Genomic DNA, 24,204 nt, shown 5'->3' on the forward strand with positions numbered 1-24,204 from the left:
ATAGACCGCTGGTGTCCCATTGAAATTGGATGTCTTTCGAAATAACTTGGAACCCGAAAATAATCCCTCTCGAAGGTATTCTTAAACTTTTGTGATCGCAGACCCCTTCAAGTTTTATGGGCGGTTGCGTGTATCCCAAAATTTGTGAAGCCGACGACCAAAATATAAACAAAAAGGTCATGACATCAAGCTTAACGCTGTTTAGGCTATTCAATGCATAAAGTAAGCATATCACTGGCATGATTTATTTCGTGTTCGTGTTCGTGTTTGTTTCGCTTCATGTCACATTTACTGCTCAAATACTCGACTAAAAACTTCATACTCGACCATGAAACGAATATCTCAGCTATTAATCGATTTTACGCGGCACTAACGATGGTAGGAGATTCAGGACTACAGCAGTGTGCGGGGGAGACTTATACAAGCGTGACTTGTGATACTGCCTGGCCATGACCGACGGCCCAAATTGATCGTTTTACCATAGTGTCCTTTATGGTGTCGACACATGCAAATCTCACGCCTCGGTGAAATTGTATCACGTCACAATTTCCATTTGGCTACGGGCAATTTGACGGTCATTTTTGACCGGCTTGCCGAGCATTAAATTTGGTAAAACTGGTATCAATCGAAAGCTGACTCTGCACTGATTACGAAAATATAAATTTTATTCCGCTCGCGACCCTGGAACCCCCACAATCAGCCTCGAATTTTTCATTGTTATGGAGATTGGCATTGAAACGCAACAATGCTGTTTGGCGAAACGAGAGATTGGCATTGGGACGCAACAATGCTGTCTGGCGAAACGAGAGAGTTACTCTCTACTTACTCTCTCGTTTCGCCAGACAGCATTGTGGCGTATTAATGCCAATCTCCATAACAATGAAAAATTCGAGGCTGATTGTGGGAGTTCTAGGGCCACGAGTGGAATAAAATTTATATTTTCGTCATCAGTGCAGAGTCAGCTTTCGATTGATACCAGTTTTACCAAATTTAATGCCCGGCAAGCTGGTCAAAAATGACCGTCAAATTGCCCGTAGCCAAATGGAAATTGTGACGTGTTACAATTTCACTGAGCCGTGAGATTTGCTTGTGTCGACACCATATAGGACACTATGGTTTTACTATCGCGGCGGTATAGGAAGGCAGGTAAATAATTAAAATCGCGCCTTCTTCTGTTCGTGGCGGAAGTTCTACTCAAACGGTGATTTTCGCAATTACATATACATTTATATTATACTTGACATGGCTCTGCTGCTATAACTTCCATGAAAATCAAGTTTTTAGCATGCATCACAACACATGGGCAATGAAACATAATTCCCAGTAATATGATACACTGCTCAATTTTAACAGTCGTAATAGTCATGCGACATATATTTGCTCAATTCTAGGAATGGGGTATATCCTTTACAAAATCCGACATTTAGCATTAAATAAATATTTGATGAAAAACCGCTTCACGGCATCAAAACCTCACTTGCATTTAGCATTGTAGTCTAAGAGGCCGGGAAAGAGGTCCTGTCTTACAATCCGAGTTGGTCCAAGGCTGGAAATCGTTCATTATGAATGGTAGTTGGATCAATGTATTGCTAAGTTGCATAAGTATTGCAGTCGGCATCGCGAGTGGAATGAGAAGAGTTGATTCGTATGCAGGGTGAGTGGGTTCCATTTCTGTAACGAGATCACTCCGTCGGTTCAAGCAAAGGATACTTATTATGTACGCCTATAGGCATATTCACATGTGATCAAAGCTCTCCAGATACGAGATATATGCCAAACCGTGCTCTGAAATCAAATTAGGCTGAAATAATCAGCGTCAAAATAGCCAGATTGCGAAGTACTTTTCTGTACACCTTGCTCTCGTTTAAACTGACGGTGTTCTAGGTACCAGGTATGGAGAGTAGTTCCTTCATCTAACGACCAACTAAAGAAATTGGTGAATATCGGTCAAGAGGCAGAGGTAATATTATTTTTATATGTTTCGCATAACGGCCTATAGCCTACTATGCTTTGCCTAAGTGTTAAGTGTTATGACGGCATTAGATAAACTTGGTCGAACGCGTACCTTCACCGTCTAGCAATGTCTAAAATTCAGAATCTCGTTTTTGAAGACTTTAATCGGTAGGATATATAGACTAAGTAATAGATCAATTCTTCGACTTTTCATAGTTGGATTTCTGGAGACAACCATCTACTGCAGGAAGCCCCGCAACGTTCATGGTCCGTCCTGATCAACGAAGCCTGCTGGATACTAAGTTGAACGATATCGGCCTGGAGGACTATAAAATTGACTTGAGTGATGTCCAAGCTGTGATCGCCGACCAGATGGAGGCTAACGCAAACGTTAGAAAAGCCTCAAGGTCCGCACAGCGCACCGTTTCGACGTTTGATTACAGCGTTTATCACCCTCCATCTGAGGTAACTATACACCGCATGGTTTGACAGGTATATGGTTTGACAATTGAATAATATATTCAACTTAGAATAAACGGGAGTATTTTCGACTGACACTCGTCAGGGGTATCATAAGCAACTAGTAGGGAATAGGAACATTGTATGTCAACAATCGTATCACCAAATATGACATGGAATTTCGAATAATCAAGGCGAGCAGGTTTTAACCATGATGCTGTCGCGAACGATAGACCTACCTATCGATGCCTGGTTTGCTTGCTCATTTCAATTATTGCGAACGAGGGCCAACCAGAGGTGGTCAAAGTAGTCAAGAAAGCTACCCAAGTAGAAGTAGAAGTAGCGACGAAAAAATCTACTCAAGTACGAGTAGAAGTACTTCTTCCATGAGCAACCTAAAACTACTTGAAGTAGAAGTAGAATTGACTGACTTTAAAAGTACTCAAGTAAGTAAGTAGTTTTGAAAACGATCCTAATTCGTTCACATGGATTATAAAAAGGTGCAAATTGAGCTATGCGATAGGTGACGAGCTTGATTCATATTGATGCATACCATGCAGCAGGTATTCAATTTTCGATAGCATAAGCATTCGTCCACATCATGGGATGAAAATGATAGTATTGATATGGAAATGCGATACTAATCCTCTGTTTACTCAAACAGCACGTTTTAGAAAATATCATGGTATTGCACACTCCTTCATAAGGTCTGTAGTTTAGTCGAAGAGCAATACGGAGATGTTGTTTTGGATGCGGTGTAAACCATTTCTTCGATTAGTAAACGTTAATAAAAAATATGGTTGACCGTAAAAATGCTATATTGTGTAGCTTTATTTCTGGAAACTGAAGGCATTACTACACTTGTTTTTATACTTCAAGATGTACGTTATCCAGACAAAAGAACTGATATTAATTAGAAATCAAAATATAGGGTACTGGGAGTTGAAAGTTAAATATAAATCTAAAAACGGAACATGTATTTAATGTCTTTAGTCCAGAAAGTTTCGAAGGTTGGTATGCTAAAACAGCTCTAAAACTGAACAAAAGTCAGAGTCGATCCACTTTTCCAGATTAGGACACACCATGGACAGCTAGATTACGGTATGATAAGTAAATGCTAGATTGCGAAACATCAGTTTCAAACGTTAGGATAAGCCATATATACTGTGATGAAATATTTGATATGGTGAAGGGCGACAATGCAGTGTGAACGGAACCACGCCAACCCGCTACCTAAATTATATTCACCGATACTTTTGTGAAATCATACTGGATACTCCACATTCACTGCGTGCGAAGCGCGACGAAAATTCTGGGCTTAACTCAACTTTTATGAAAATTAAATGTCGATACTCCGTGAAAACAGCCCCGAAATTTCTCAGGCTTTCTTCCTGATTGGAGGATTACACTACTTCTACTTGACAAACTGAAAATAGCGAAAAGTAAGTAAGTAGATCACAAAATATTATGAAGTAAAAGTAGAAGTAGTAAAATTGAGATCTACTTGAGTAAGTACCAGAAGTAGAGGAAAACTACTTGAGTACTTCGAAAAAGTAGAAGTACTTCGTTATTGACCACCTCTGAGGCCAACGGACATGTTTGCATTGTGCAGTGCACCTGGACTTAACAAAGTGTTTTGTGACAATAGATTTAATGTGAAAAAACGTTAGATCTTTAGACAGGTCTACACGGTGTCGTGTATATGCCACAGAAAACATCAAGGACATAAATATATAAGATCCTATTACTATCCAACCTATACCTGTATCGATTACCAACTATTGTTGAGAACTGATTTCATTCTCTTGTTCAGGAACTGATATGGCAGCCGTCAAATGTTAGGTAAACTGTAAAACTAATACAACACCATGCTCACTCAGGTATACGAGTGGATGAACATGGTGGTGCAAGAATACAACGAAACCGCTACGAAACACCAGATCGGAGTTACGTATGAAGGCAGACCAATATATGCGCTGACATTCAAACGGGCGTCGACGCAAGCAAGACCCAAGATATTCATAGATGCCCTCATCCATTGTAGAGAATGGATTACGACTGCATCGGTGATCTTCATGTTGAAAGAGGTTGGCAGTGCACATAGATTTTCCGTATTTCCACCAGAATCTTATCGTAATTTGTGCCAAGATGCTGACAAATCCCAAGTATTCACACATGATGGAGGATGTAGACTGGTACTTTGTACCCATGCTTAATGTAGACGGATATCAGGAGACGTGGACGGGTGTAAGAATACCTAAAATATATAGCTATACGGTCGCAAAGCTAACAAAGTCAATATTACAGGATCGCTTGTGGAGGAAGACAAGAAGTACTGGGCCTTCAGCAGAATGCGTCGGAACTGATGGTAATCGCAACTGGGATGCGTTTTGGTCTATTGGTAACACATTCATGAAACTAATAATTCATCAGCAACATGTTTGAACCAAACTAATTTAGTGCCAGGCTCTTCGTCAGACCCGTGTTCGTCAATCTATCACGGACCTACCCCGGCATCAGAATCCGAAGTCAGGAATCTCGCAAATTACGTCCTGAGTTTCGGGGATGGATATTTCGACGCGTATATATCTACCCATTCGGCAGCGCAAATGATACTGTACCCCTACATTTATAAAGAAAACGTAACATCTAAAGATGACCAAGCTCTTGTAAGAAATCCCGTACTTGCACAATCACATGAGTTACAGCTACTTTGCGGCCGTATTTTACAGCACGAAGCGGCAAAGTTAATGAGCGATGCCGTACGGGCAGTCCACGGGAAAGAGTACGTCTACGGTCGTGGATCCACCACCATCTGTAAGGCTTAGCACGATCTTCATATCAATTAATCATGGCAGTTCTAAATAGAGATAAGCCACTTGATTGGCAGTTTGTGGATCCAACCCAGTTGATTGAGAAATTGTCGCCATTTCTGGACGCTGGCTATGATTTTACGCAACTTCACTGGGGAGTCTCATAAAACTAAAGTCACTACTCTCAATGCAACTTGGTCAGATTTTGAGTAGCGACAAGCAAATTAAATTGTGACTTCCAGTCATACTTTGGAATCCGACTGCGTATAAAACGATGGCTATCAGAAACATATGTTTGTATCCAAACTAGAGTGGGGAAAATACTACTACGTGAGCGACCTCCATATCGTCAGTAGGGACGGCTATAGTTTCAATAGTGGAATCCTTGAAACCTATGTCGGCATTTCGTTGTCCTATGTCGCGTCGAGGCATAAGAAACATTTCGTACAAAGATACAAATGTTCGTGAAAACGACACATCTTTGAAGTTGTGATCGATCCGCAACATTATTGTCACAAAGTGCAACGAAATATAGGCATGGTCGACATAATACCAAGTTACGTTTATTGTGATTAGAGCTTACATTACATTCTTTGTGGTAGCATGAAACGTACTTTCCATATCTCCCATACTGTTCTGACGTCATAATAAGTGATACTCGTCTCGACTCGAAGCCTAATATTCGATTCAGAACCGAATCACTCAGGTATTCGCTTTTGTATAGTTTAACATAGTAGTATAGTTCAATCAGCGATTAATACTCCCGAGTGTTTGCTACAGCATGGGCAACACTCTGATATAGACCTCAAGTTTCCATCAGATACGATACAACTGCGTACTTCTGAATACATATCCTACACTGAAAGATTACGTAAACAAAAATGCCTTGAATTTAAGAATGAAAATAATATAACGAATATATTATGCTATTATCGGGATTTATGATATAATCAACTTTTCACAGACCCCGCATCCGCAACCACGACGGACTGGACGTATGAGGTGGCCAAAATCGTTCAGAGTCACACCTACGAGTTACGAGATACTGGCGAATACGGTCATCTTCTTCCTCCAGAACAGATAATTCCGAATGGGGAAGAATATTTGGAAGGAATTCGAGCATTGAAAGATTATGTACTGCAAAACTTTTCGGGATAAATGTGAAAAGTGCAGGATTGAGAACAGTCCATTACTGTTTTTCTTCACCAAAGTCTTCATGAAATTTTAACCAATGCTACTGTATTTAGCCCAATGTCCATTTTTCGTAGTAATCCGATGTATGCATATTTAGTCAGTGGTATGGGCTGACACACAAGCAAACGTTCGCGAGTAAATGCGAAATCATGCAGACAATCAATAAAATTGTATTGTGTATTAGGAAGTAACTGATCTATCCTTACTAACTCGCCAAGGATACAGCTGCATGAACAATACGCGTATATTACAGACAAGATATTTCCATTACAAGATACGCTGCTTGCTTAGTAATGCTCCACACAGCCACCCTGTAACCTAGGGGTGTCAAACACGATAACATTTGGTGCGGCAGCTGCAAAACCAAGTAGAACAATAATTGTATTCAAATATTTGAATATGTGATTTTGTCGTGCCATGCATGCATTGCTACGAAGTAAATCACATTTCCACGATGAGAATGAAGTGTTATTTTCGCAAGGTCCCGTCAAATAAGGCATATCCTTGCCTGGTTAGGAAGACATTGATTGCCCTTGTTAATGAAAATGCGGCCCGCAACGTCATGAGAAACTAGGAAATTGACTCGCGAGCTAATTTTAATCTGAGACCCTTGGACTGGACTGGATAATGGTATTTGTTCGTCGACGTCATTTCCGGGGCTCTGTAACCCGCCGTACCAACGAACCGAACAAATCTTCACCGCGCTTCGCATTAACAGCAACGCATGATCGCATGAGCTGAGTGCACAACATCTCCTCCCCTCCTTAATGGATGAAAGACACACAAGCAGTAGAGATTGGAACACAGACAGGCATATACAACAACTCACATAGGGGCGAGATGGCGTAGTGGTATAATCCAGAGCCGCAACATCAACGGGTTTCGGGTTCGAGTCCAGCCGAGGTCGACTCGGAAATTCCTATCCAAGTGTTAAAGGTTTATATAGGCTCCTCCTCGCCAAAAAGTAAGGATAATCGGCCTGGTTTAAATGACCATTGTAGTCGATAAACACCAGGCATACCACAAAACAAACATCAGCGCATCTGACTATGGCCACTATGGCCACACAGGTCATATTCTGCGGGTCGCGGATGATTTGAGATTTCGAAAATGCGTGATAGCCCAGCGAAACTATTGTTTTCAGGAAGTAATACAGTATTTGTTAGCATTATCCAGGAGAGATGACAAAATACTAAGAAAAAAACGCAGAAGTTTGACCACAAAAAGTTTTTGCTTAGGCAACGCTACTTTTTACCAACCAACGCAGTATCAAATGAATGGAAATAAATCTGCATTACGCTCGCGACAGACTGACGAAAATTTGCAATTAAGATCCACACAGAGTTTTTGGTCACTCTCTAAGAACTAGGCCCCTCGAAATAGAAAATCAGTCACATCTATAGCTTCAAAACTAATGCAGCAATCTTTTTAGGATTTGAATCAAAGTTGCTTCGGTAGAGATCCTAACTTTGGTGAAAATTTGGTGGAAATAGGTCGACGTTTTGCTAGGGTTGTCTACCACAAAGTGAATATCGAGGTGATAATCATAATGTGCCGTATCTTATTTTCTTCGATTTTTATTCTATCCAGAAAAACTGCAAACCATTGAGTTCACCACGAACTTCAACACTTTCCGCCGCAGATATTCACTCTATGTACTATTCATCACAATTCATAAAATCATAATTTAATGTACATAGTAATAAAGGCGCCATGTGCGCCATTAGCCTATATGTATATCAAACTCATCGTACCGCCGATAGTCCAATATAGCAGCAAGCATATACCCAATTCCAAATATTTGCGTCACTGTATTCACACATTGCTCACAGAGAACTTCAACGGAGTAAATGAGATATGAATGGGAGTCTATGAATAGAAGTCGGTGCAGGATGGCTATGGTTACTACGGGAATATTTTACGCCTGTATTATCGCATGTTTTGTAGCCGCGGATCAGCGTAGTTACGATGGGTAACAAAAATTTTTCATTGCATTTTATTGTAATATGTTTGGCATATATGACTACTGTTAACGTCCCGAAACTTGATTCTATACTTTTCCATATTAGCGACGCATTTGGGGCCCTCAAATTTCCAGGCAGATAAAATGTCTCGCAGCCTTTGATAAACCGCGAATAGAAAACAATATTGGACAAAATCTTTGGACGCTCATTTCGATACAGGTACGAAGTATGGAGGGCGGAACCACGTACTATGAAAGATGTTGAGTTTTTGAAAGACTTGGGTTTTACGACTGAGGTAAAAGAATACTGTTGTATGTTATCCGTTTACAGCAAGGGTGATCAACCTTTTTGCTATTCATGGCCGCATTTTGACTACTCATATGGCCTACGGCCGCATTCCAGGCATAGCTAGCTGGACGCCAAATACCGATGTTTAAATGTCCATTTCCAGTGAACTCCGGAATAATATATTTAATCGTGTCGGCTTACTTAAAGCACAGAAATCACGAGGGGCCGTGCTAACCTACAAAACTGGTTGTAGTCGAGCGCAGCGCGAAAAGATTTTCAGATTTACTAATGAGTTTCGTCATTAATATTAGTAGTTTTACATATTACTATCAAATATTTATCCTTTCTCAGCGCATGTGATTAGATTCACCGGCAGAGTTGATGGTGTTTTCGAAAATTTAGGGGAAGTCATACATGATGCTGCATCTTCGGGAGGGCAAATTGTTATCAGTCACTTTGACCTCCCATCTGGATTGTCGGTATACGAGTACATGATTCCTAGTTGGTGTTTCTATATGGGGCGCATCATTTTCCTCTACTGTTCGCATCTGCACTGTGGAGCTCAGATTGCAAAGAGCGCTACTGTGTTAATATCGAAAAATGAAATCACATTGAGTAGCACGCAGAGCGAAGAGAATTTCAAGATTAATTTCAATCTCTCGAAAATTCGGTCAATTCGTAAATTTAAATTGTCGACGGCCACGAACACATACTAATTGAAACACGTGTCGACGGCTGTACAGTGTACACTGCAGTGTACATATTTTCTTCTACGGCCGCAGATTGGCCACCCCTGGTTTACATCAATTATTCGCGATCAATGGGTTCCAAGCCAGGTAGGCCTATCACATGTTGTTTTTATCAAGAAAAGTAAATGGTCCTCCGATGACGATCAAAAATGCCCAAATGTCCTCTTTTTTCGCATTTCCAGATAGTTGCTTATACTTCTATCAAGACGTTTAGGCTAGACATTGTAAAATCTTGTAGCCTTACTAGCCTATATTAGTTAGATCAGTTTGGAGCATCTTGATGGTTGTATATAATTTCAGTGATATTTCATGTATGTGTAAACATTACCAATCTCACGATTTCGTTAAAAATCATCATTTCTTATTGGCAAAAGTGAACGCAACCACGAAGCATTCATGGGCTGAACCTGAAGATTAATTTGCATTGTTGTTTTTGTGTCTGGGTTTTTGTAACTTTTTCTTTGCTATTTTTTGTAACTTTTATCTGCAACTACCAAGGATATGCAAGGCATCATTAAACTATAGACATTGTAGGACAATTTCTACAATCTCTATCATCAAACTCAAACGTAACAATTCTACCGTCGCTATACTTGCTGGCCAAATCATGCCATCTTTTGGTGTTCGGAAAATATGGTAGGTAGCGGGTAAATGACGTAACTGTGGTCATCTTATGGATGCTGTTGCTCGGTAATCACGTAAGAACCATAGTCAAATTACACACTTCGCTTTAGTTTCATCCTCAATTCTACGGCAGATTGACTATTGGAGCGAGCCTACAACCCCGGGAAAGCCTGTTGATATTCTGATACACCCTGACAAGGAGAGAACACTGAGATCTACATTGGAAACCGAACGCATCCCATTTCACACCTATATAGATAATGTTCAACAACTCATCCTCGAACAGATGAGACGTAAAATCGAAGCGAAGAACAGCCGAGAATTGCGAAGCATCTTGGACTTTGATTACCGTGTGTATCATGACTATGATGAGGTAAAGGCGTATCCTGTGGACTACATCGGGCTATCTGGTAGTAAAACTGCAAGCAATGGCATGTTTGTTAATCCTTTAAGGTCATGGAATGGATGAATACTATAACGATGGAGTTTCCGAATAACGTTACCATGGAGCAAATCGCAGTGACATACGAGGGTCGGCCGATGTACGTGTTGAAATTCTTAGGCGGTGGAGACGTTGATAAACCCGTCATCTTCATAGATTCTCTCATACATTGCCGAGAGTGGATTACAACAGCATCGCTGCTTTATATTTTCAAAGAGGTAACACGGATCGGATATGGAACAGTCTACGGGCCTATTGGCTCGATGCTTGGTGAACCTCCTCCATTGTCAGTGTGTAGACAACAAATAATAGGTCGCTACGACACCGTTTATTGTTTCATCGAGAATTTGTGATGTCATTATAGTGGAAAGTCGCGACCACCGAATCCCATATTAGGTGGATGTATAATTGTATATTTTCCACGACAGACCGTGAGACCGTATGCATTTGGTCTCTTTTATTCTAGTAAGATATATCTTAATATAGTTCAACCATAGTGTCCTATACCTATGGTTTAACTATAGTTTAAAATCCCACATTTTCACTCCAAAGCCGCATATTGAGGTAGGCCATCTATTAATGAACAGACATGAAACGTCAATAACCGCGAACTGTATTACTACAATGAAGCAGTTATCAGTCTGCAGAGATTTAGGTATCTATTCTGAAGGATTTAGTTTTACATGATCGTACCGTTTTCTGCTTGTACTCGAAGTGAAGCAGTAAGGTGCGTGGGTGTCTGAGTTCAAAGACTACTCCAAGTCATTTCGACACCGCCCATTCTTTCCATTGTATCGCAGTCTTGTGGTGTTTTGAAATGATTGAACTGAACGAGAATGACATCTCTGACAATGTTGTTAACCTGCGGTGACACAGCGACATCTACCGATTGTAGGAAGGACAAAACCGTATCCTACTCTACTCATAGGCCTATATCTATTTATGTAGTCAGAGCTGTAGTTACCAACTGCACAGTGCACATAACTCCGTCAAAACTTTATGCCTGTAACATTTCTTATTTCAGATGATGACAAATCCGCTGTATAAACACATGCTGGAAGACGCGAATTGGTATTTCGTACCGATGATAAACATAGACGGTTACGTGGAGACGTGGACAAATGTAAGACAGCAATTAATTAGTGCGGGGCAATGACTGAATGCACCGAATGCAGCCACTTCACCGACGTTAATTATATAGCATGAGCAGTGATGTCTTATAGACTAATCTGTGACCAGTCTAGAAATCCCTGAACAGGTCACATCCAATCTGCTATTCATGTTTGTTAAAAATAAAATATAGATTCATTATTTGGCACACCAGTGAAAACCCGATACGGACCAGGATGGCAACAAGGGGCCGTGAGGCCTTAGTACACAGTCGTCACCTGCAGAGATTCAGGTCTTTATTCTAAAGGAATTCAAATGCACAATCCGATACATGCTCTGTTCAAAATCATTCTTACCCGATCGAACCATTTTCTGATCCAACTCGAAGTAAATAATAGGGATGGTATGAGCCTCTGAAAGGTTCAGGTTCGCGTGAACCCAATCCTTTTTGAAATGTTCTGTGTGAACGAGAACGTGAACCTCATGACGCCACATTGCTAATTCCAACCGCACATTTCAGTGAAGTTATACATGTACGTACAAAGTCGTACATGTATACTTGTACAGGTAAACGATAGCTAGCGACGACTCGGATACATAATCTACAATGCCGAACTACACACTGACTTTTTAACCGTCGCCAAATGTATCAACTGAAGCAATCAAATGATATGATAATCCCATAAAATCAATATCTTCCATCGCTTCGCCAACTATTTCGACGAGGACTTGCAAGGGAATGTAAGCTTACGCCTTAGCGGTTTAGGCCAGACCGTACAACGTATTCGGCGTCTGAGTATTGCTATGCTCATGTTGAGCAGAGTGTAAAAAGGTTTTCACCTCATTACCAATTTATACAACAGAAGCCAGCACCCCAATCGCACGGATTTGGTTTTTATGATATGATAAACATATGAAAAGAAGATGGACATCAGACAACGATATCAATTTCATTGATTGGTTGAATAAGCATCCCTCGCTGACTCCCTACATGTAGCGGACATCGCTCCTGAGGTGGTGTCATTGCGGGTCAAGCTCACAGCAGAGAATCACTAGATATTTGTAAACAGAAAGCTGGATATTTCGAGCAAACTTCTTTAACAAAGCAGATAAATTTTTTGAGATTGTCAAGGTGCTTGCTCGTCTAGTGTTGAATTTTTATACTGCCAGCGCCATGCATGGAGTGACACGCAGTTGAAATGCAGTAGATTTCAACCAAGGCTGTTATAATTACGTAAAAATTGTGACTTATGAAAAAGGTTCATTCACAGTGCAGAGCCTATCAAGGTTCGTTTGTAAACGTGAACCTCTCAATCTTGGAGGTTCACACACAGAACGCGAACGTGCACCTCGCGTTTACGCCATCCCTAATAAATATTGCCTGCTTTCGAAATAGACGCGTATACTAAGGTTGCATCACTGACAACGTCGATGATTTTGGTACTGATTAATGATTTTAATATTCAGGACCGACTGTGGAGAAAAACCAAATCCACAGGCTCAAGCAGTTTATGTACGGGAGTCGATGCAAACCGTAACTGGGATTCATATTGGTCTGGTAAGCATTACATATAATGTAATTACAGAAATTTCAACAGAACGGAATGGTTATGAAATAAGTCACTTCATTTACTTTCCATAGTTTCCGGGTCGTCGAACGACCCTTGTTCCAATCTTTACCACGGACCGACTCCGGAATCAGAGCCAGTGATACGTCACCTTGCCAGATACGTGTTGTCGCTGGGGAAAATCGACGGATATCTGTCAACGCATTCTTATTCTCAGTACATTCTCTATCCTTACAACTATGCGAACATTACAACGCCAGACTATGAACTGCAGGTCAGCAATATAATGATACTCATACTGCGGATGCACTAGGTAGGCCTATCTAAATAGATCAGGTCATAACAGAGTTTATTGTATTTGTTGATAAGGATTCCGTTGGGGAAAAGATGAAGAATGCAATATACGCAGTGTATGGCACTGAGTATACGAATGGTCTTGGAGCAACGGTTTTATGTAAGTAATTGAATAAAGTAATCGCTATTCGAAATTGGAATATGAAATTATGCGCCTACCAGTTGTTCATTGACCTTTACTAAGGCGGGGGTACTTACGCTAATATACAAGCCAAGACAAGTGGGAACCCCGAATCTTCGCTGGGACATGAAAAAAAATCTACTACTATACAACACACATCTCACTGCAGATCCAACACATGACTAAACGTTACTCGACTGCATGGTGCACAAAATGAGCTGTGGATCAACAGAATTTTAACAGTACACAATCTTCAAATTATGATTTTCCCGCGAAATATTATAATGAATAATTATTGCAAATCAATTTATAAATAACGAAGATAGAATTGGGATTCCAGGACAGAATTTATATTTCGCACCCGTACCTCCCATGTGTACGCTACTGCACACGACGTGGTACCACGGCAACGGCTATAATTCTGCTACCGATCGTAACTGTTGCTTATATATACTTGACCATTCATATCTAACACTGTAATCCGGGGACGACAAACATATTGCCCACGGGTCGCATCCGGCCCGTCAGACGATTTCATCCAGCTTGCGAAGCAATTCTGAGTAGAGCAAAAATGCGTGTATTATCCATCACATTGTTAACAAATGTCGAGAATTCTAGGAAGAAATACTTTCATCTAATAATCCCTCAAGACAGCAGAGGTAGAGTATGTTCGTCGTTCATAGACAACGTTATAACCAGCCGATATCGGTGTTGCGGTTTCACTCTAGTCACCATTAGGAACTAGTAACTAACATTGACACCCAATTCCGTAAGGCAAAAAGTGCATGTAGATTTCAAAGTTTTAAGGAAAAATTACCGAAAGACTACCTAGCTAGTCACATAGGTGATGAGGCTAATAGGAAACCGTCATATGAGGAGAATACATGTATGGTTAGAAGGATATAATTAAAATATCTGTGGTCGCACTGCCGCATACTTCTGACTCGCGATTCAATAATATGAATTCTAACGTCCGCGGTTACAGTTAAATCTGTTGCATTCCTAAAAATGCATACGCAGGGTTGTAGCAAGTATGCAACTAAAATAATGGGAGTATAGAAATATGTCAATTTACCATCGTTAGCGCCACCGATTATTACCGTACCATTGATTGCAAATTGAGATGTAGCTAGAATAGAACCCTTGTTATCCGTAATATAATGTAATTTGACGTAAAATATAGGTGTTAGCTGGGTAAGTCGTTAACGCTAAAAATTGTAACTTGAGCGTCTCGTATCACAATATCAGCTGAAAATCGTAGTGTCATGATATCTGATAAGTTGCTACTTCATCAGCAACGTTGTTCTCATTAGCATCAGTATATGGACGCTGGAACCTTCCTGATAGTGGATATACGCATTCGCAGCTTCGATAAAGTGATACAAATATAGGGCTATCATTGTTGCAGCGGCGCAAGATATTTGTCTTCGCCGAACAATGTATTCAGAATGTGACATATGAATCCTCTTGTACTAAGGCATTTTGTTACAACAATAACCAACAGAAGATGCAAACGATCACGTTAGCTTGCTTGCTAGAGATTCCGAAAACACATGTAGAATGGTAACGCAAGTATCACACTTTTGACAGGTCAAAATGTATCGCTAATAATCACCATCAACATTTCCGTTGTAACTACAGATACCTCGGTCTGTTAGATCTAACGAAGCACTTACTGTGCACTGTGTAGCTACAGTCTCAAACAACACATGGCTCCTTAATGGTTTCCACAGGATATATATATAATTGTATACTGCGAAATCCAAACACATCTCTAAGCAAATTCGCCTGCTCCAATCACGTTTTTGTCGCTTACAGACGAGTTTTCGGGGACCACGTCGGACTGGACTTACGATAAGGCTGGCGTAAAATTGAGCTACACGATTGAATTGCGAGACACGGGAGAATACGGATTTCTCCTGCCGCCAGAGCAAATCATTCCTACCGGCGAAGAATATTTAGCGGCATTGGAAGTTTTCAAAAATGAGCTCACGACTCTGTAATTAGACTGAACTATACAGACATGAAATAAATTCCAGATATTCTTGGTTGAAATGTATATACTAGTCGTTTGCATCTATATATAAACACATAACACCTATATTATATTCGCAATACCAGTATTACATTGTAATTCGATGCGACAATATTGACGTTGATGAGATGGCACTCAAGAATTTCAAGGATTTATCAGATTTAAACATGATGCTACACGGAAACAATATACGCGGGATAGCTAGCCTAGCGGGATTTGCAGCAGTTCAAACGTACTCGTCAGAATACTTTCAAGATGCATTATTTGGTCTTATAATAAACCTCTTACAATTCAGTCCGTAGCCTACACCAGGATAGTACCAAAGTACAAATTGCCATTTCAAAATAGTGATTTAGTGCCGTCATCAGACATGTTCTACCGCAGTCGTCCTCAACCGGGGGTCCGCCGAGCATTTTCAGGTTGTCAGCGAAACCTTCAAACTTTCAAAATGGTTGGTAACCTAATTTTTATTTTTTTAATTAGAGAAATCACGAAGTAGCTTTGCATCTTAACTGTTGAAACATATTGCTGTTTAGAGGTGTTTTGATCGGATTTTGGAAGAGATTTTCGTGAATAACTTTTTTTCCATAATACCTTCAACATGAGCTGCTTGAAAGAAATTACTGGGCCGGAAGTTATAATTCATTAAAAAATTTGTTACTCAATGTTGGTGCCATATATGTTGCGATTTTACGCAAAGGCATCGTCGGAGTCGTTACGCGTTGTTATCGCGTCACCTATATTTGTGGAAATAGATTTTCGGCGCTCGTTCCTACCAAATTGCAGGCGCCCATTTTCAAGACACGACCTCGCATTTCAAGAAATGCAGTTACAGAATTTGCATTGAAATATAGAAGTCTACCCATTTATTAAATAAAGAGTATCGTGCTATTTTCGAGAGGGCATTTTCAGAAGTCTGCTGCTATTTATCACTAGTCTATAGTTAATATTTGCACAAGACAGAATATGATTAAACCATAATTGAGCTACATTTGAACTAAAATGAGGGGGCAGGGATCCGCAGGGGTACTTGGCGGTCCAAAGGGGGTCCGCGAAGTCAACAAGATTGAGAACCACTGTTCTACCGGGATAATGTTGGATGGAACTACACGCCGTACGCCTACTCCGTTCAGTTACTGCAGAGTGCATCAGTTGGGTTTGAAGACCCGTTGGCGTAAAACTGTGAATAGATTTCATTATCGTTTGATTGCCATCGGAAATATAGGGTTTTAACGCCCCACTTATATTATAGTATATTCAAAAGTCAGTGTGTATAGGTAAAAGATAGGACGAATTTCCTAATTAATCTGCTTGAAACTACCATCACAAACATATCATAAGCCACCACGATCCAGATGATAACAAATGATATTAGAATCGTGTCGTACCGTTCGACGAGGCAGTGAATTTCAGAAAATCGAGAAATGTATTATCACAGTACATAAAGTCAAAAAACAACATAAAAAACATCGATTTATTTCATTGCGCGAACGTCATACGCACGCTTCGAAACCGCAAATATAGATTTCAGCTCGTCACGAAATTCCTTATGCCGGAAACTGTATACGATACAGTTCCAAAATCCGTTGGTCATAAAAAAAAATACTACGATACCCTCTCCAATGAGCAGCGGCGTGTTGATGGAGTCGTTCACAGTGAGGAAAATCATGCTAGGCAATGTGCTGGAGGTAAACGCCAAATTCATTATGCAGAGGGTGATCGCCAAATCTCTGTCACGTTTAAATATGTGATGGCTCCATATCTTTGCGGCTTCTCTCTCTCTAATTTTAATGACAATATATAAAAATATACCGTTTAAATATACAGCGGAAATAGCCACCGCCAGACATGCTAACACAACTGGCTCTCCCGCTAAGAGCTTGACTGTCCCTGTAGACGCGTATGTGAACCATACGTTATCTACATAAAATGGCAATGACGACACACAGGCCGAGATACACCACACAAAAACAACAGTGGCGTACGCACAGCGTTTAGCAACCCACGGACGACAGCGAATGCCTAAAATGATGGCGACCAGGCGATCAGTTCCAGACGCGATCAGCATACCCATGGATGAAAATGTAGTGAACGGTGTGACGAATCCCAACGCGGACAAGTAGTTGGCGTTTCGCCATCCTCCCATCCATGAGATCATCACAGAGGGCGGTACGAACACGCCGAATATTAAGTCTGTAAACGCCATGGACATTTTGTAAATCCCCTGGCTATTTCGCAACTTCTTGACTTTGAAGAAGGTGATGATTACCAGCATATTTCCCGTCATTGTGAGAAAGCCAAGTATTACGCAGGCAATCATGTACAAAATCTTGCCTGTGACGCATCTATAAAAAGAATAGTAAACATTACACTAGGTTGCAACTGCAGACAACCAAATTGGTCAAACATCGAGAGAGAGAGAGAGAGAGAGAGATTTTATTGCTCCGTCAACCGGAACATTAACAACAAACACATAGAGTATGTAAAAAATCCCCAAAGCAACAAGACATACACGATAATACTAGTGTGTGTGTGTGTGTGTAACTAGTGTAACTAACTATGTCAAGTCAAGAAGGAACCATAGAGAATATAAATAGATGTGTACATACAATACACCCATACTTACTAGTTATGCTGGTATATGAAATAACGAAAAACAAAAAAGTGAAGGACGAAACCTAGCTCAAAACTTTCAAGAAGATAGTAAATGAGGGATGCATTCAATTAGTATATTTAATTTGGACTGAGTCAAGAAACTTCGTCTTGAATGACGGAAAACTTTTCATCAGGACACGGTACTGGTATACTGGTTCGGCTTCGCCGTAACTTATCGCTGGTAAGAGTGTCTTCCTGACAATTCAACGGTTAGAAAGACCCTAAGCTCCAGTTTGCTTCATGCACCAGATTGTTACCAAACAAATATATATATATAGCATCACGCATCGCGTAGACGTAGAAGCATATTTCTTTCGCAACGTTAAGGTTGAATTCGCAACATATACAGCAGCGCATCAACAGCAATACGCGGAGGGTGATTTATCAATCAATGACAACGCATACGCCGTGCGTTTGAGCAATATCATATTATTATTGATTACTCGATCAGCCTGTGCATTCGGTCGGTAATGAGCACAGCAGGTGCTGTAACGCAACGTAAATGTAATAATCCATGCATCATATTATAAAGGCAATTCATTCGGTACCGTGAATGCGCTGAATATCTTAATCCGCAGTTCTATCGTATCCATTAGCATGATACTAATCCACAGACGAGTTCACGTGTGGGCAAACGGGTTGCGCTATATTGTATTGTCAAAGCGCGGATGGCAATTACATTACTAAGTCTGCGATCTGAACACGATGCATATGGTTTCAGTGGGTTTCCGCGGGAGCTCGGGCAGACGTCCGGAAAGCGCCATACTGAATTTATCCACAAATTGTTGTATAGGACGAAAATAATATTCCGGAGACTTCTCCAAATTGATTCATTCATCCTTAAAATTTGCAAACTCGAGATATTTCTTAGCTCGATTCCTCAATCTTGACACGATTCAATGGTTAGAGGCGCAGCGATAATATCATCATCATGAAAGCGTTAGCGCTCTGGGAATTCCGAGATTTTCCGCACGTTACGCAAATCCCAGGTATGGATTTTCCATAACGTAACTAAAATTTGTGGCCGAGAATCTCAGTTTAGAATTCCGTGGTTCTCAAGCTTTTTCGAGTCGTCGTTGCCTAAATCAAGCTCGACATGTCGTTATCGCTCCCGAAGAGCTATAGAGGTCATCAGTAGCGAAGTACTTCTAATTTTCCTTATCAACTTGTTCATTTACTCAAATGTTTTTGTCTGTGTACTGTGTTTAGTTGAACAGTGATTTGATGCCGAAATACCAATTTTCGCTCACTTAATATTGTCGAGTTTTCATGCAGTCCTGCGACGCGTCTCTACGAAGAGAATTCGAAATAATTTCAATCACGAAACGTGAAATAAATTACCCCGATTCGATCCTGTTCACCACTAAGCATTGAGCCGCTTTGCTATCAAATCCATCGATTATTATTAGGGCTGGGCACAATGATTCGAGTACTCAAATCTGAATCGAGTATTTATTTTCATGATTCGAGTCGGAGTAGTGACAGACGGTTTTTTGCGAGTGCTGAAATTATACGCTTCTCGCCACTGAAAGTTATTTATCAACGAGAATTGTAGTTTCGATACAAATTTTCGCTGTCGAAAGCCTTGAAACATTGATTGGCCGTATCCTAGCATACGAAACATGCATTACCAAGCTACGACCGTTACTGGAAATAGCACATTTCCGAAGTCGTGACCCCACAACATTGACACCAAGTGCAATGAAGTCGGTAGGATCGAAAAAATATCAAAGCATCTTTAATTTGATGGATAACAAGCATTATATTCTTTGTGATCGCATAAAATGTACATATTTAAACTTTTACATATAACAGTCTGTTATGAGGTCATAATCAGTGATATTCGATTACTCGACTCGACTCGAAGCATATTACGTGATTCAGAATTGAATCACTCACGTACTCGATATTGCCCAACCCTAATTATTATTATATTAACGATTGAAGTCAGCAATAAATAAAACAGTAGAGTAAAGATAATTGACTGCACGTTATAATATTTTGTCCGTTACAATCGGGCTCCATTGTAGATCCAACTCGCACTGTCGCACACTTAGCGAAACACTGATCTAAATCAGAACTATTCCACTCACTTCGATTCGAACATCCTATAGCTGTAATCGGAACACCGCACGAAATACGGCAGGGCGTGGTGGCATCCATTACTGGTCATCAGCTGGATGACATATTCCTCTCCGTTTCTTATTGTGCCGTTTCCGCACACGCTTTCTGAACGCGCCGTAGTCAAGCGGGCGGAGTTGGACACTGTGATAGTAGCGTCGCTATCCGTGGCCGTCCCGATTGTGAAGTTTCCGTACACCTCGTGGGTCCATTGCAGGGAGTATATCAAAACCGCGGAACACACGATATTCATAGAGTAACATGCACTATGTAAGAGCTTCGATTCTGAAATGCTGAGAAGTAGTTTTGTTATTGTTTATGCCTGAGCAGACTTAGGCGAATTATAGCGAAATGCCAGTAATATAATTTGAATCCGATTCGTGAAATGTTTATTTACTCCAATTCTTAATTCTAATCGAATTTACGAAATAGTTATATGCTCTAATTCCAATTTTAAACAAATTAATGGTTTTCATGAAAATACTATACAAGAGATGCTGTGAAGTGTGCAGTGCGAAACGACCCAGGCTTGCTGTACAGTGTACATACATTTGCCGTTCTCATGGTTTTTGGAATCAACTTTGATTTGCTATAAACTGAACTTGAACTGTAATTCTAATTCTAATCTAACTTTTGAAGAGCTGAAAAGTTTCTAAATTGCCAACTCTGTGCCCGAGGAATACACGGCTTGTACCTCAAACTCAAACTCTTCAATGATTTCACGATGCTGCCACGGGTCAAGTCTGGAGCTCGATTGCAGGTCTTCTAATTTGGTTACCACTTCCGCTCACTACACAACGTGTGAAGCATATTGTCATTACATATCATATTATCATTACACAATGTATAAAACGTAGCCTTTCGTGTCCCACGCAATGACCTGCACCTTGCTCGCATAACGTGTATATATTTGGTGACTCTGCACACTATAGAATGACCTGTCACCTGGGCAGCAATAATATATTTCTGCATACCACACCACACAGTACTATATGCAGGACATGTCACTATTGAGATCGTCTTAAGCCTTCAGTTACCATCAACTATTCTCTACGATCTCATATGAAAAACACACATTTCTTAACGTAATTGGAATCTAAAAATAGTAGCATAACGGAACTAGTAATGCCTCACAGCGGGTTAAACCTATAAAAAGTCTCGCCTATATGTATGTGTCTCGTTCGAATACTATGATTGTGTTACCTTTCGCCGGCGATGAAAAATCACGTGCGATTGAGCATAGAGAGCGTGTATATGTAACGGCTATATAGTTAAGCACAAAAATCGATGCGTCGTGATACTATTTGATGCGATTTCGTCACGTTCATGGCTAGTCCCGTGATATACTCGTAGCGTTCAACCGCAGACAATCAATTTCCGACTGCCCGTCGACACCACATACAACAGGTGTATAAGTATATAGGGAGAGCAAATTCAATACGCGAGCCAGTAATCTACATAGTTATAGTCGGTCTTGCCGTGTGCCCTGCGCGACCAGTAATTTTCTTATTTCCAACTACAGATAGCCAACTTCGATAACTTTTGGAAATCCAAAGAAAAACACTCCCCATAAAAATTACTTTGCACTTCAGAATTTAAACTTCATAGCAGACTTGTACGACTAGATTTGTCTAATACACTATAATTAAAGCGAAATGCTAGTAATCTAATCTGTGATACGTTTCTATGCTCTAATTTTAATTACAATCTAATTTCTGGTTTTCCTGTAAACCCTATATAGGAGAACTGTGTGGCGAGAAACGAGTCAATCTTGTGCAAGGCAATTAGACGTTCGCCATTCCCGAGTTAATGATAATGAACTCTGATGAACTTGATTTGATTGTATTCCTTACCAATTATAGGAATTCAATTCGATTTCCAAGTTTTCGTAAATTCAGTAATCCTAATTTTATATACTATGGAATAGTTATTCCGATTTTAGTTTCTTAACGTAAATTGGAATCTAAAATAGTCACAATGCACATGCGATATCAAGTCACGACGCGATGAATCCATCCTTCCCTGTTTATATTCTGAGGAATAAATAGATTTTGATAATCCTTTGCTCAGGGATATCTCGATATCCATGGTTTGCTACGCTTGTCTTGTCTACGGTTGTGGATAATGTGTATAGTCCACGGTCGCCCCGATTTTCTAGAATCCCTTTATATTTTGTCGTATCTCAATCTTGTGGTGTTTTGAAATGATAAAAATTATAATACAACGAAGAACCGGGGCCTACGATAACTTAACGATAAGTTATCGTAGGCCCCGGAAGAACGAACCAGAATTTCCCCAACAAATCCCGTACAGAGCGACACGATTGTAAAATACAATATAGTATGTCGTTTCACAGCGGCGACATCGTTATCTGTACCAATCGAACTATGTAGAAGCGAGCGTTCATATTACCCGGTACGCAAAAAGTCTACTTCATGCATGTCATTGATAACCTGCACTACATTAATGTCACTGTTACGGCACATAATGAAGCCGGGTGACTGCCCGTACCTTCACAATATTCATAAACAATCCGCAAACAGTTTGCGCGGCTGTGCGCGGGATGACTAACATCAATAATGTGTTATGGTTTTTGGAATTATCGTCGGAGTATGATAAACGGAATCGTCTAACTTTGTCGATACGCGTACGATGACGCAAGTCTGGCAAGTTGAATGGCATCCCCCACCTATATCTCGGGACTTATACGAACAGAAACAAGCTAAAAATAGCCCCCATACATTATTCCTTGTACAAGTCGATCTCGGACGGGTCTTGAATCGAAAATCGTCACTCCCAGTCCTACCTCCACATCATCATCATAATCATGGTGTTAAACTTATTTGTGCCGGCCGAGGTTAACAGGGTACCATCTCAATATGACTGAAAAGTTGTAATGTTTTAGAACACTACCGAGAAATATGATGCAGCAAACAAGTTCAAGGACTGCCAATACGATAGCGACAACGGCTTGATACTATCAAGCCTTAACATGACACAAGCCATAAATGTTATTAAAACATTAAGCGAATCACAGCCATTCTGTCGTCTCTCTTATTAGATATTGCTGTTTCTGAAGAACTATGGATGGATATTGGATAGTAATTCAGGGTAGATCCTACGGTTCGACAAACTGCCTCCTGAAAGCACGACCTCAGTCTCACCTTATCACCAGTTCATACATGCTTCTGTGACAGACTTGGACAACTAGGAAATTTTCAGCTTTTAAAAATTAGATTAGAATTAGATTACTGGCATTTCGCTCTAATTTAGTGAAATTAGACTACTAGAATTATCTAGTTGTCCAATGTCCATGCGTATACTTGGACAACTAGAAAATTCTTAGCGTTTACAAATTAGATTAGAATTAGATTACTGGTATTTCGCTCTAATTTAGTGAAATTAGACAACTAGAATTATCTAGTTGTCCAAGTCTGTTCTGTGATACTACTACTGCTACCTCCCCATGCCAATGCTAATTCCAATCCAGGATCAAGTGATTTAGGATTGGACGGAAGTCACTAACTTTCAACTCGAGCCAACAGATTGTCGCCGACTCTACGCAGTATCGCAGTGCAGACAGTCCACAGTTAGTAATTAGGCTGTTATCTGCCCTTTGTGATTGCCCGTCGCGCACACGTTGGATAGCAAGAGGCACGCCAAGGCGCCGGCATTTCTAATCCATCCGTACCGCGTTGCTCTCTTATCGGGATATTGTAGGGACTTACCGATCTAAATAGGTTTAGAAAATGAT

At 40.4% G+C, this 24,204-nt stretch overlaps 3 protein-coding genes across 3 annotated transcripts; 2 read left to right on the forward strand and 1 right to left on the reverse strand.

The window, feature by feature from the left end:
- The first annotated feature begins 1,490 nt into the window (after positions 1–1,490).
- Positions 1,491–6,610, forward strand: LOC145453936 (carboxypeptidase B-like). Its single transcript, XM_080331899.1, has 9 exons — positions 1,491–1,654; positions 1,885–1,960; positions 2,170–2,418; positions 4,293–4,499; positions 4,561–4,659; positions 4,720–4,813; positions 4,873–5,081; positions 5,145–5,229; positions 6,190–6,610. The coding sequence occupies exons 1-9, from the start codon at positions 1,563–1,565 to the stop codon at positions 6,381–6,383; spliced, it is 1,305 nt and encodes a 434-aa protein (XP_080188025.1). The 5' UTR covers positions 1,491–1,562; the 3' UTR covers positions 6,384–6,610.
- Positions 6,611–8,233: 1,623 nt separating this feature from the next.
- On the forward strand, positions 8,234–15,762 carry LOC145453935 (carboxypeptidase B-like). The gene is made up of 9 exons (XM_080331898.1): positions 8,234–8,391; positions 8,603–8,678; positions 10,178–10,417; positions 10,498–10,704; positions 11,511–11,609; positions 13,064–13,154; positions 13,239–13,438; positions 13,534–13,618; positions 15,458–15,762. Exons 1-9 carry the CDS (start codon positions 8,270–8,272, stop codon positions 15,640–15,642), a joined length of 1,305 nt encoding a protein of 434 aa, XP_080188024.1. The 5' UTR covers positions 8,234–8,269; the 3' UTR covers positions 15,643–15,762.
- On the reverse strand, positions 15,458–21,837 carry LOC145453937 (uncharacterized). Its single transcript, XM_080331900.1, has 2 exons — positions 20,423–21,837; positions 15,458–18,019 (listed from the first exon to the last, which is right to left on the reverse strand). Exons 1-2 carry the CDS (start codon positions 20,701–20,703, stop codon positions 17,149–17,151), a joined length of 1,152 nt encoding a protein of 383 aa, XP_080188026.1. The 5' UTR covers positions 20,704–21,837; the 3' UTR covers positions 15,458–17,148.
- Positions 21,838–24,204: the final 2,367 nt, after the last annotated feature.

Source organism: Botryllus schlosseri, chromosome 13 (assembly GCF_051294905.1).
Source record: "Botryllus schlosseri isolate E-star chromosome 13, Bs_hap1, whole genome shotgun sequence".
In the NCBI taxonomy this organism is placed as follows: domain Eukaryota; kingdom Metazoa; phylum Chordata; class Ascidiacea; order Stolidobranchia; family Styelidae; genus Botryllus; species Botryllus schlosseri.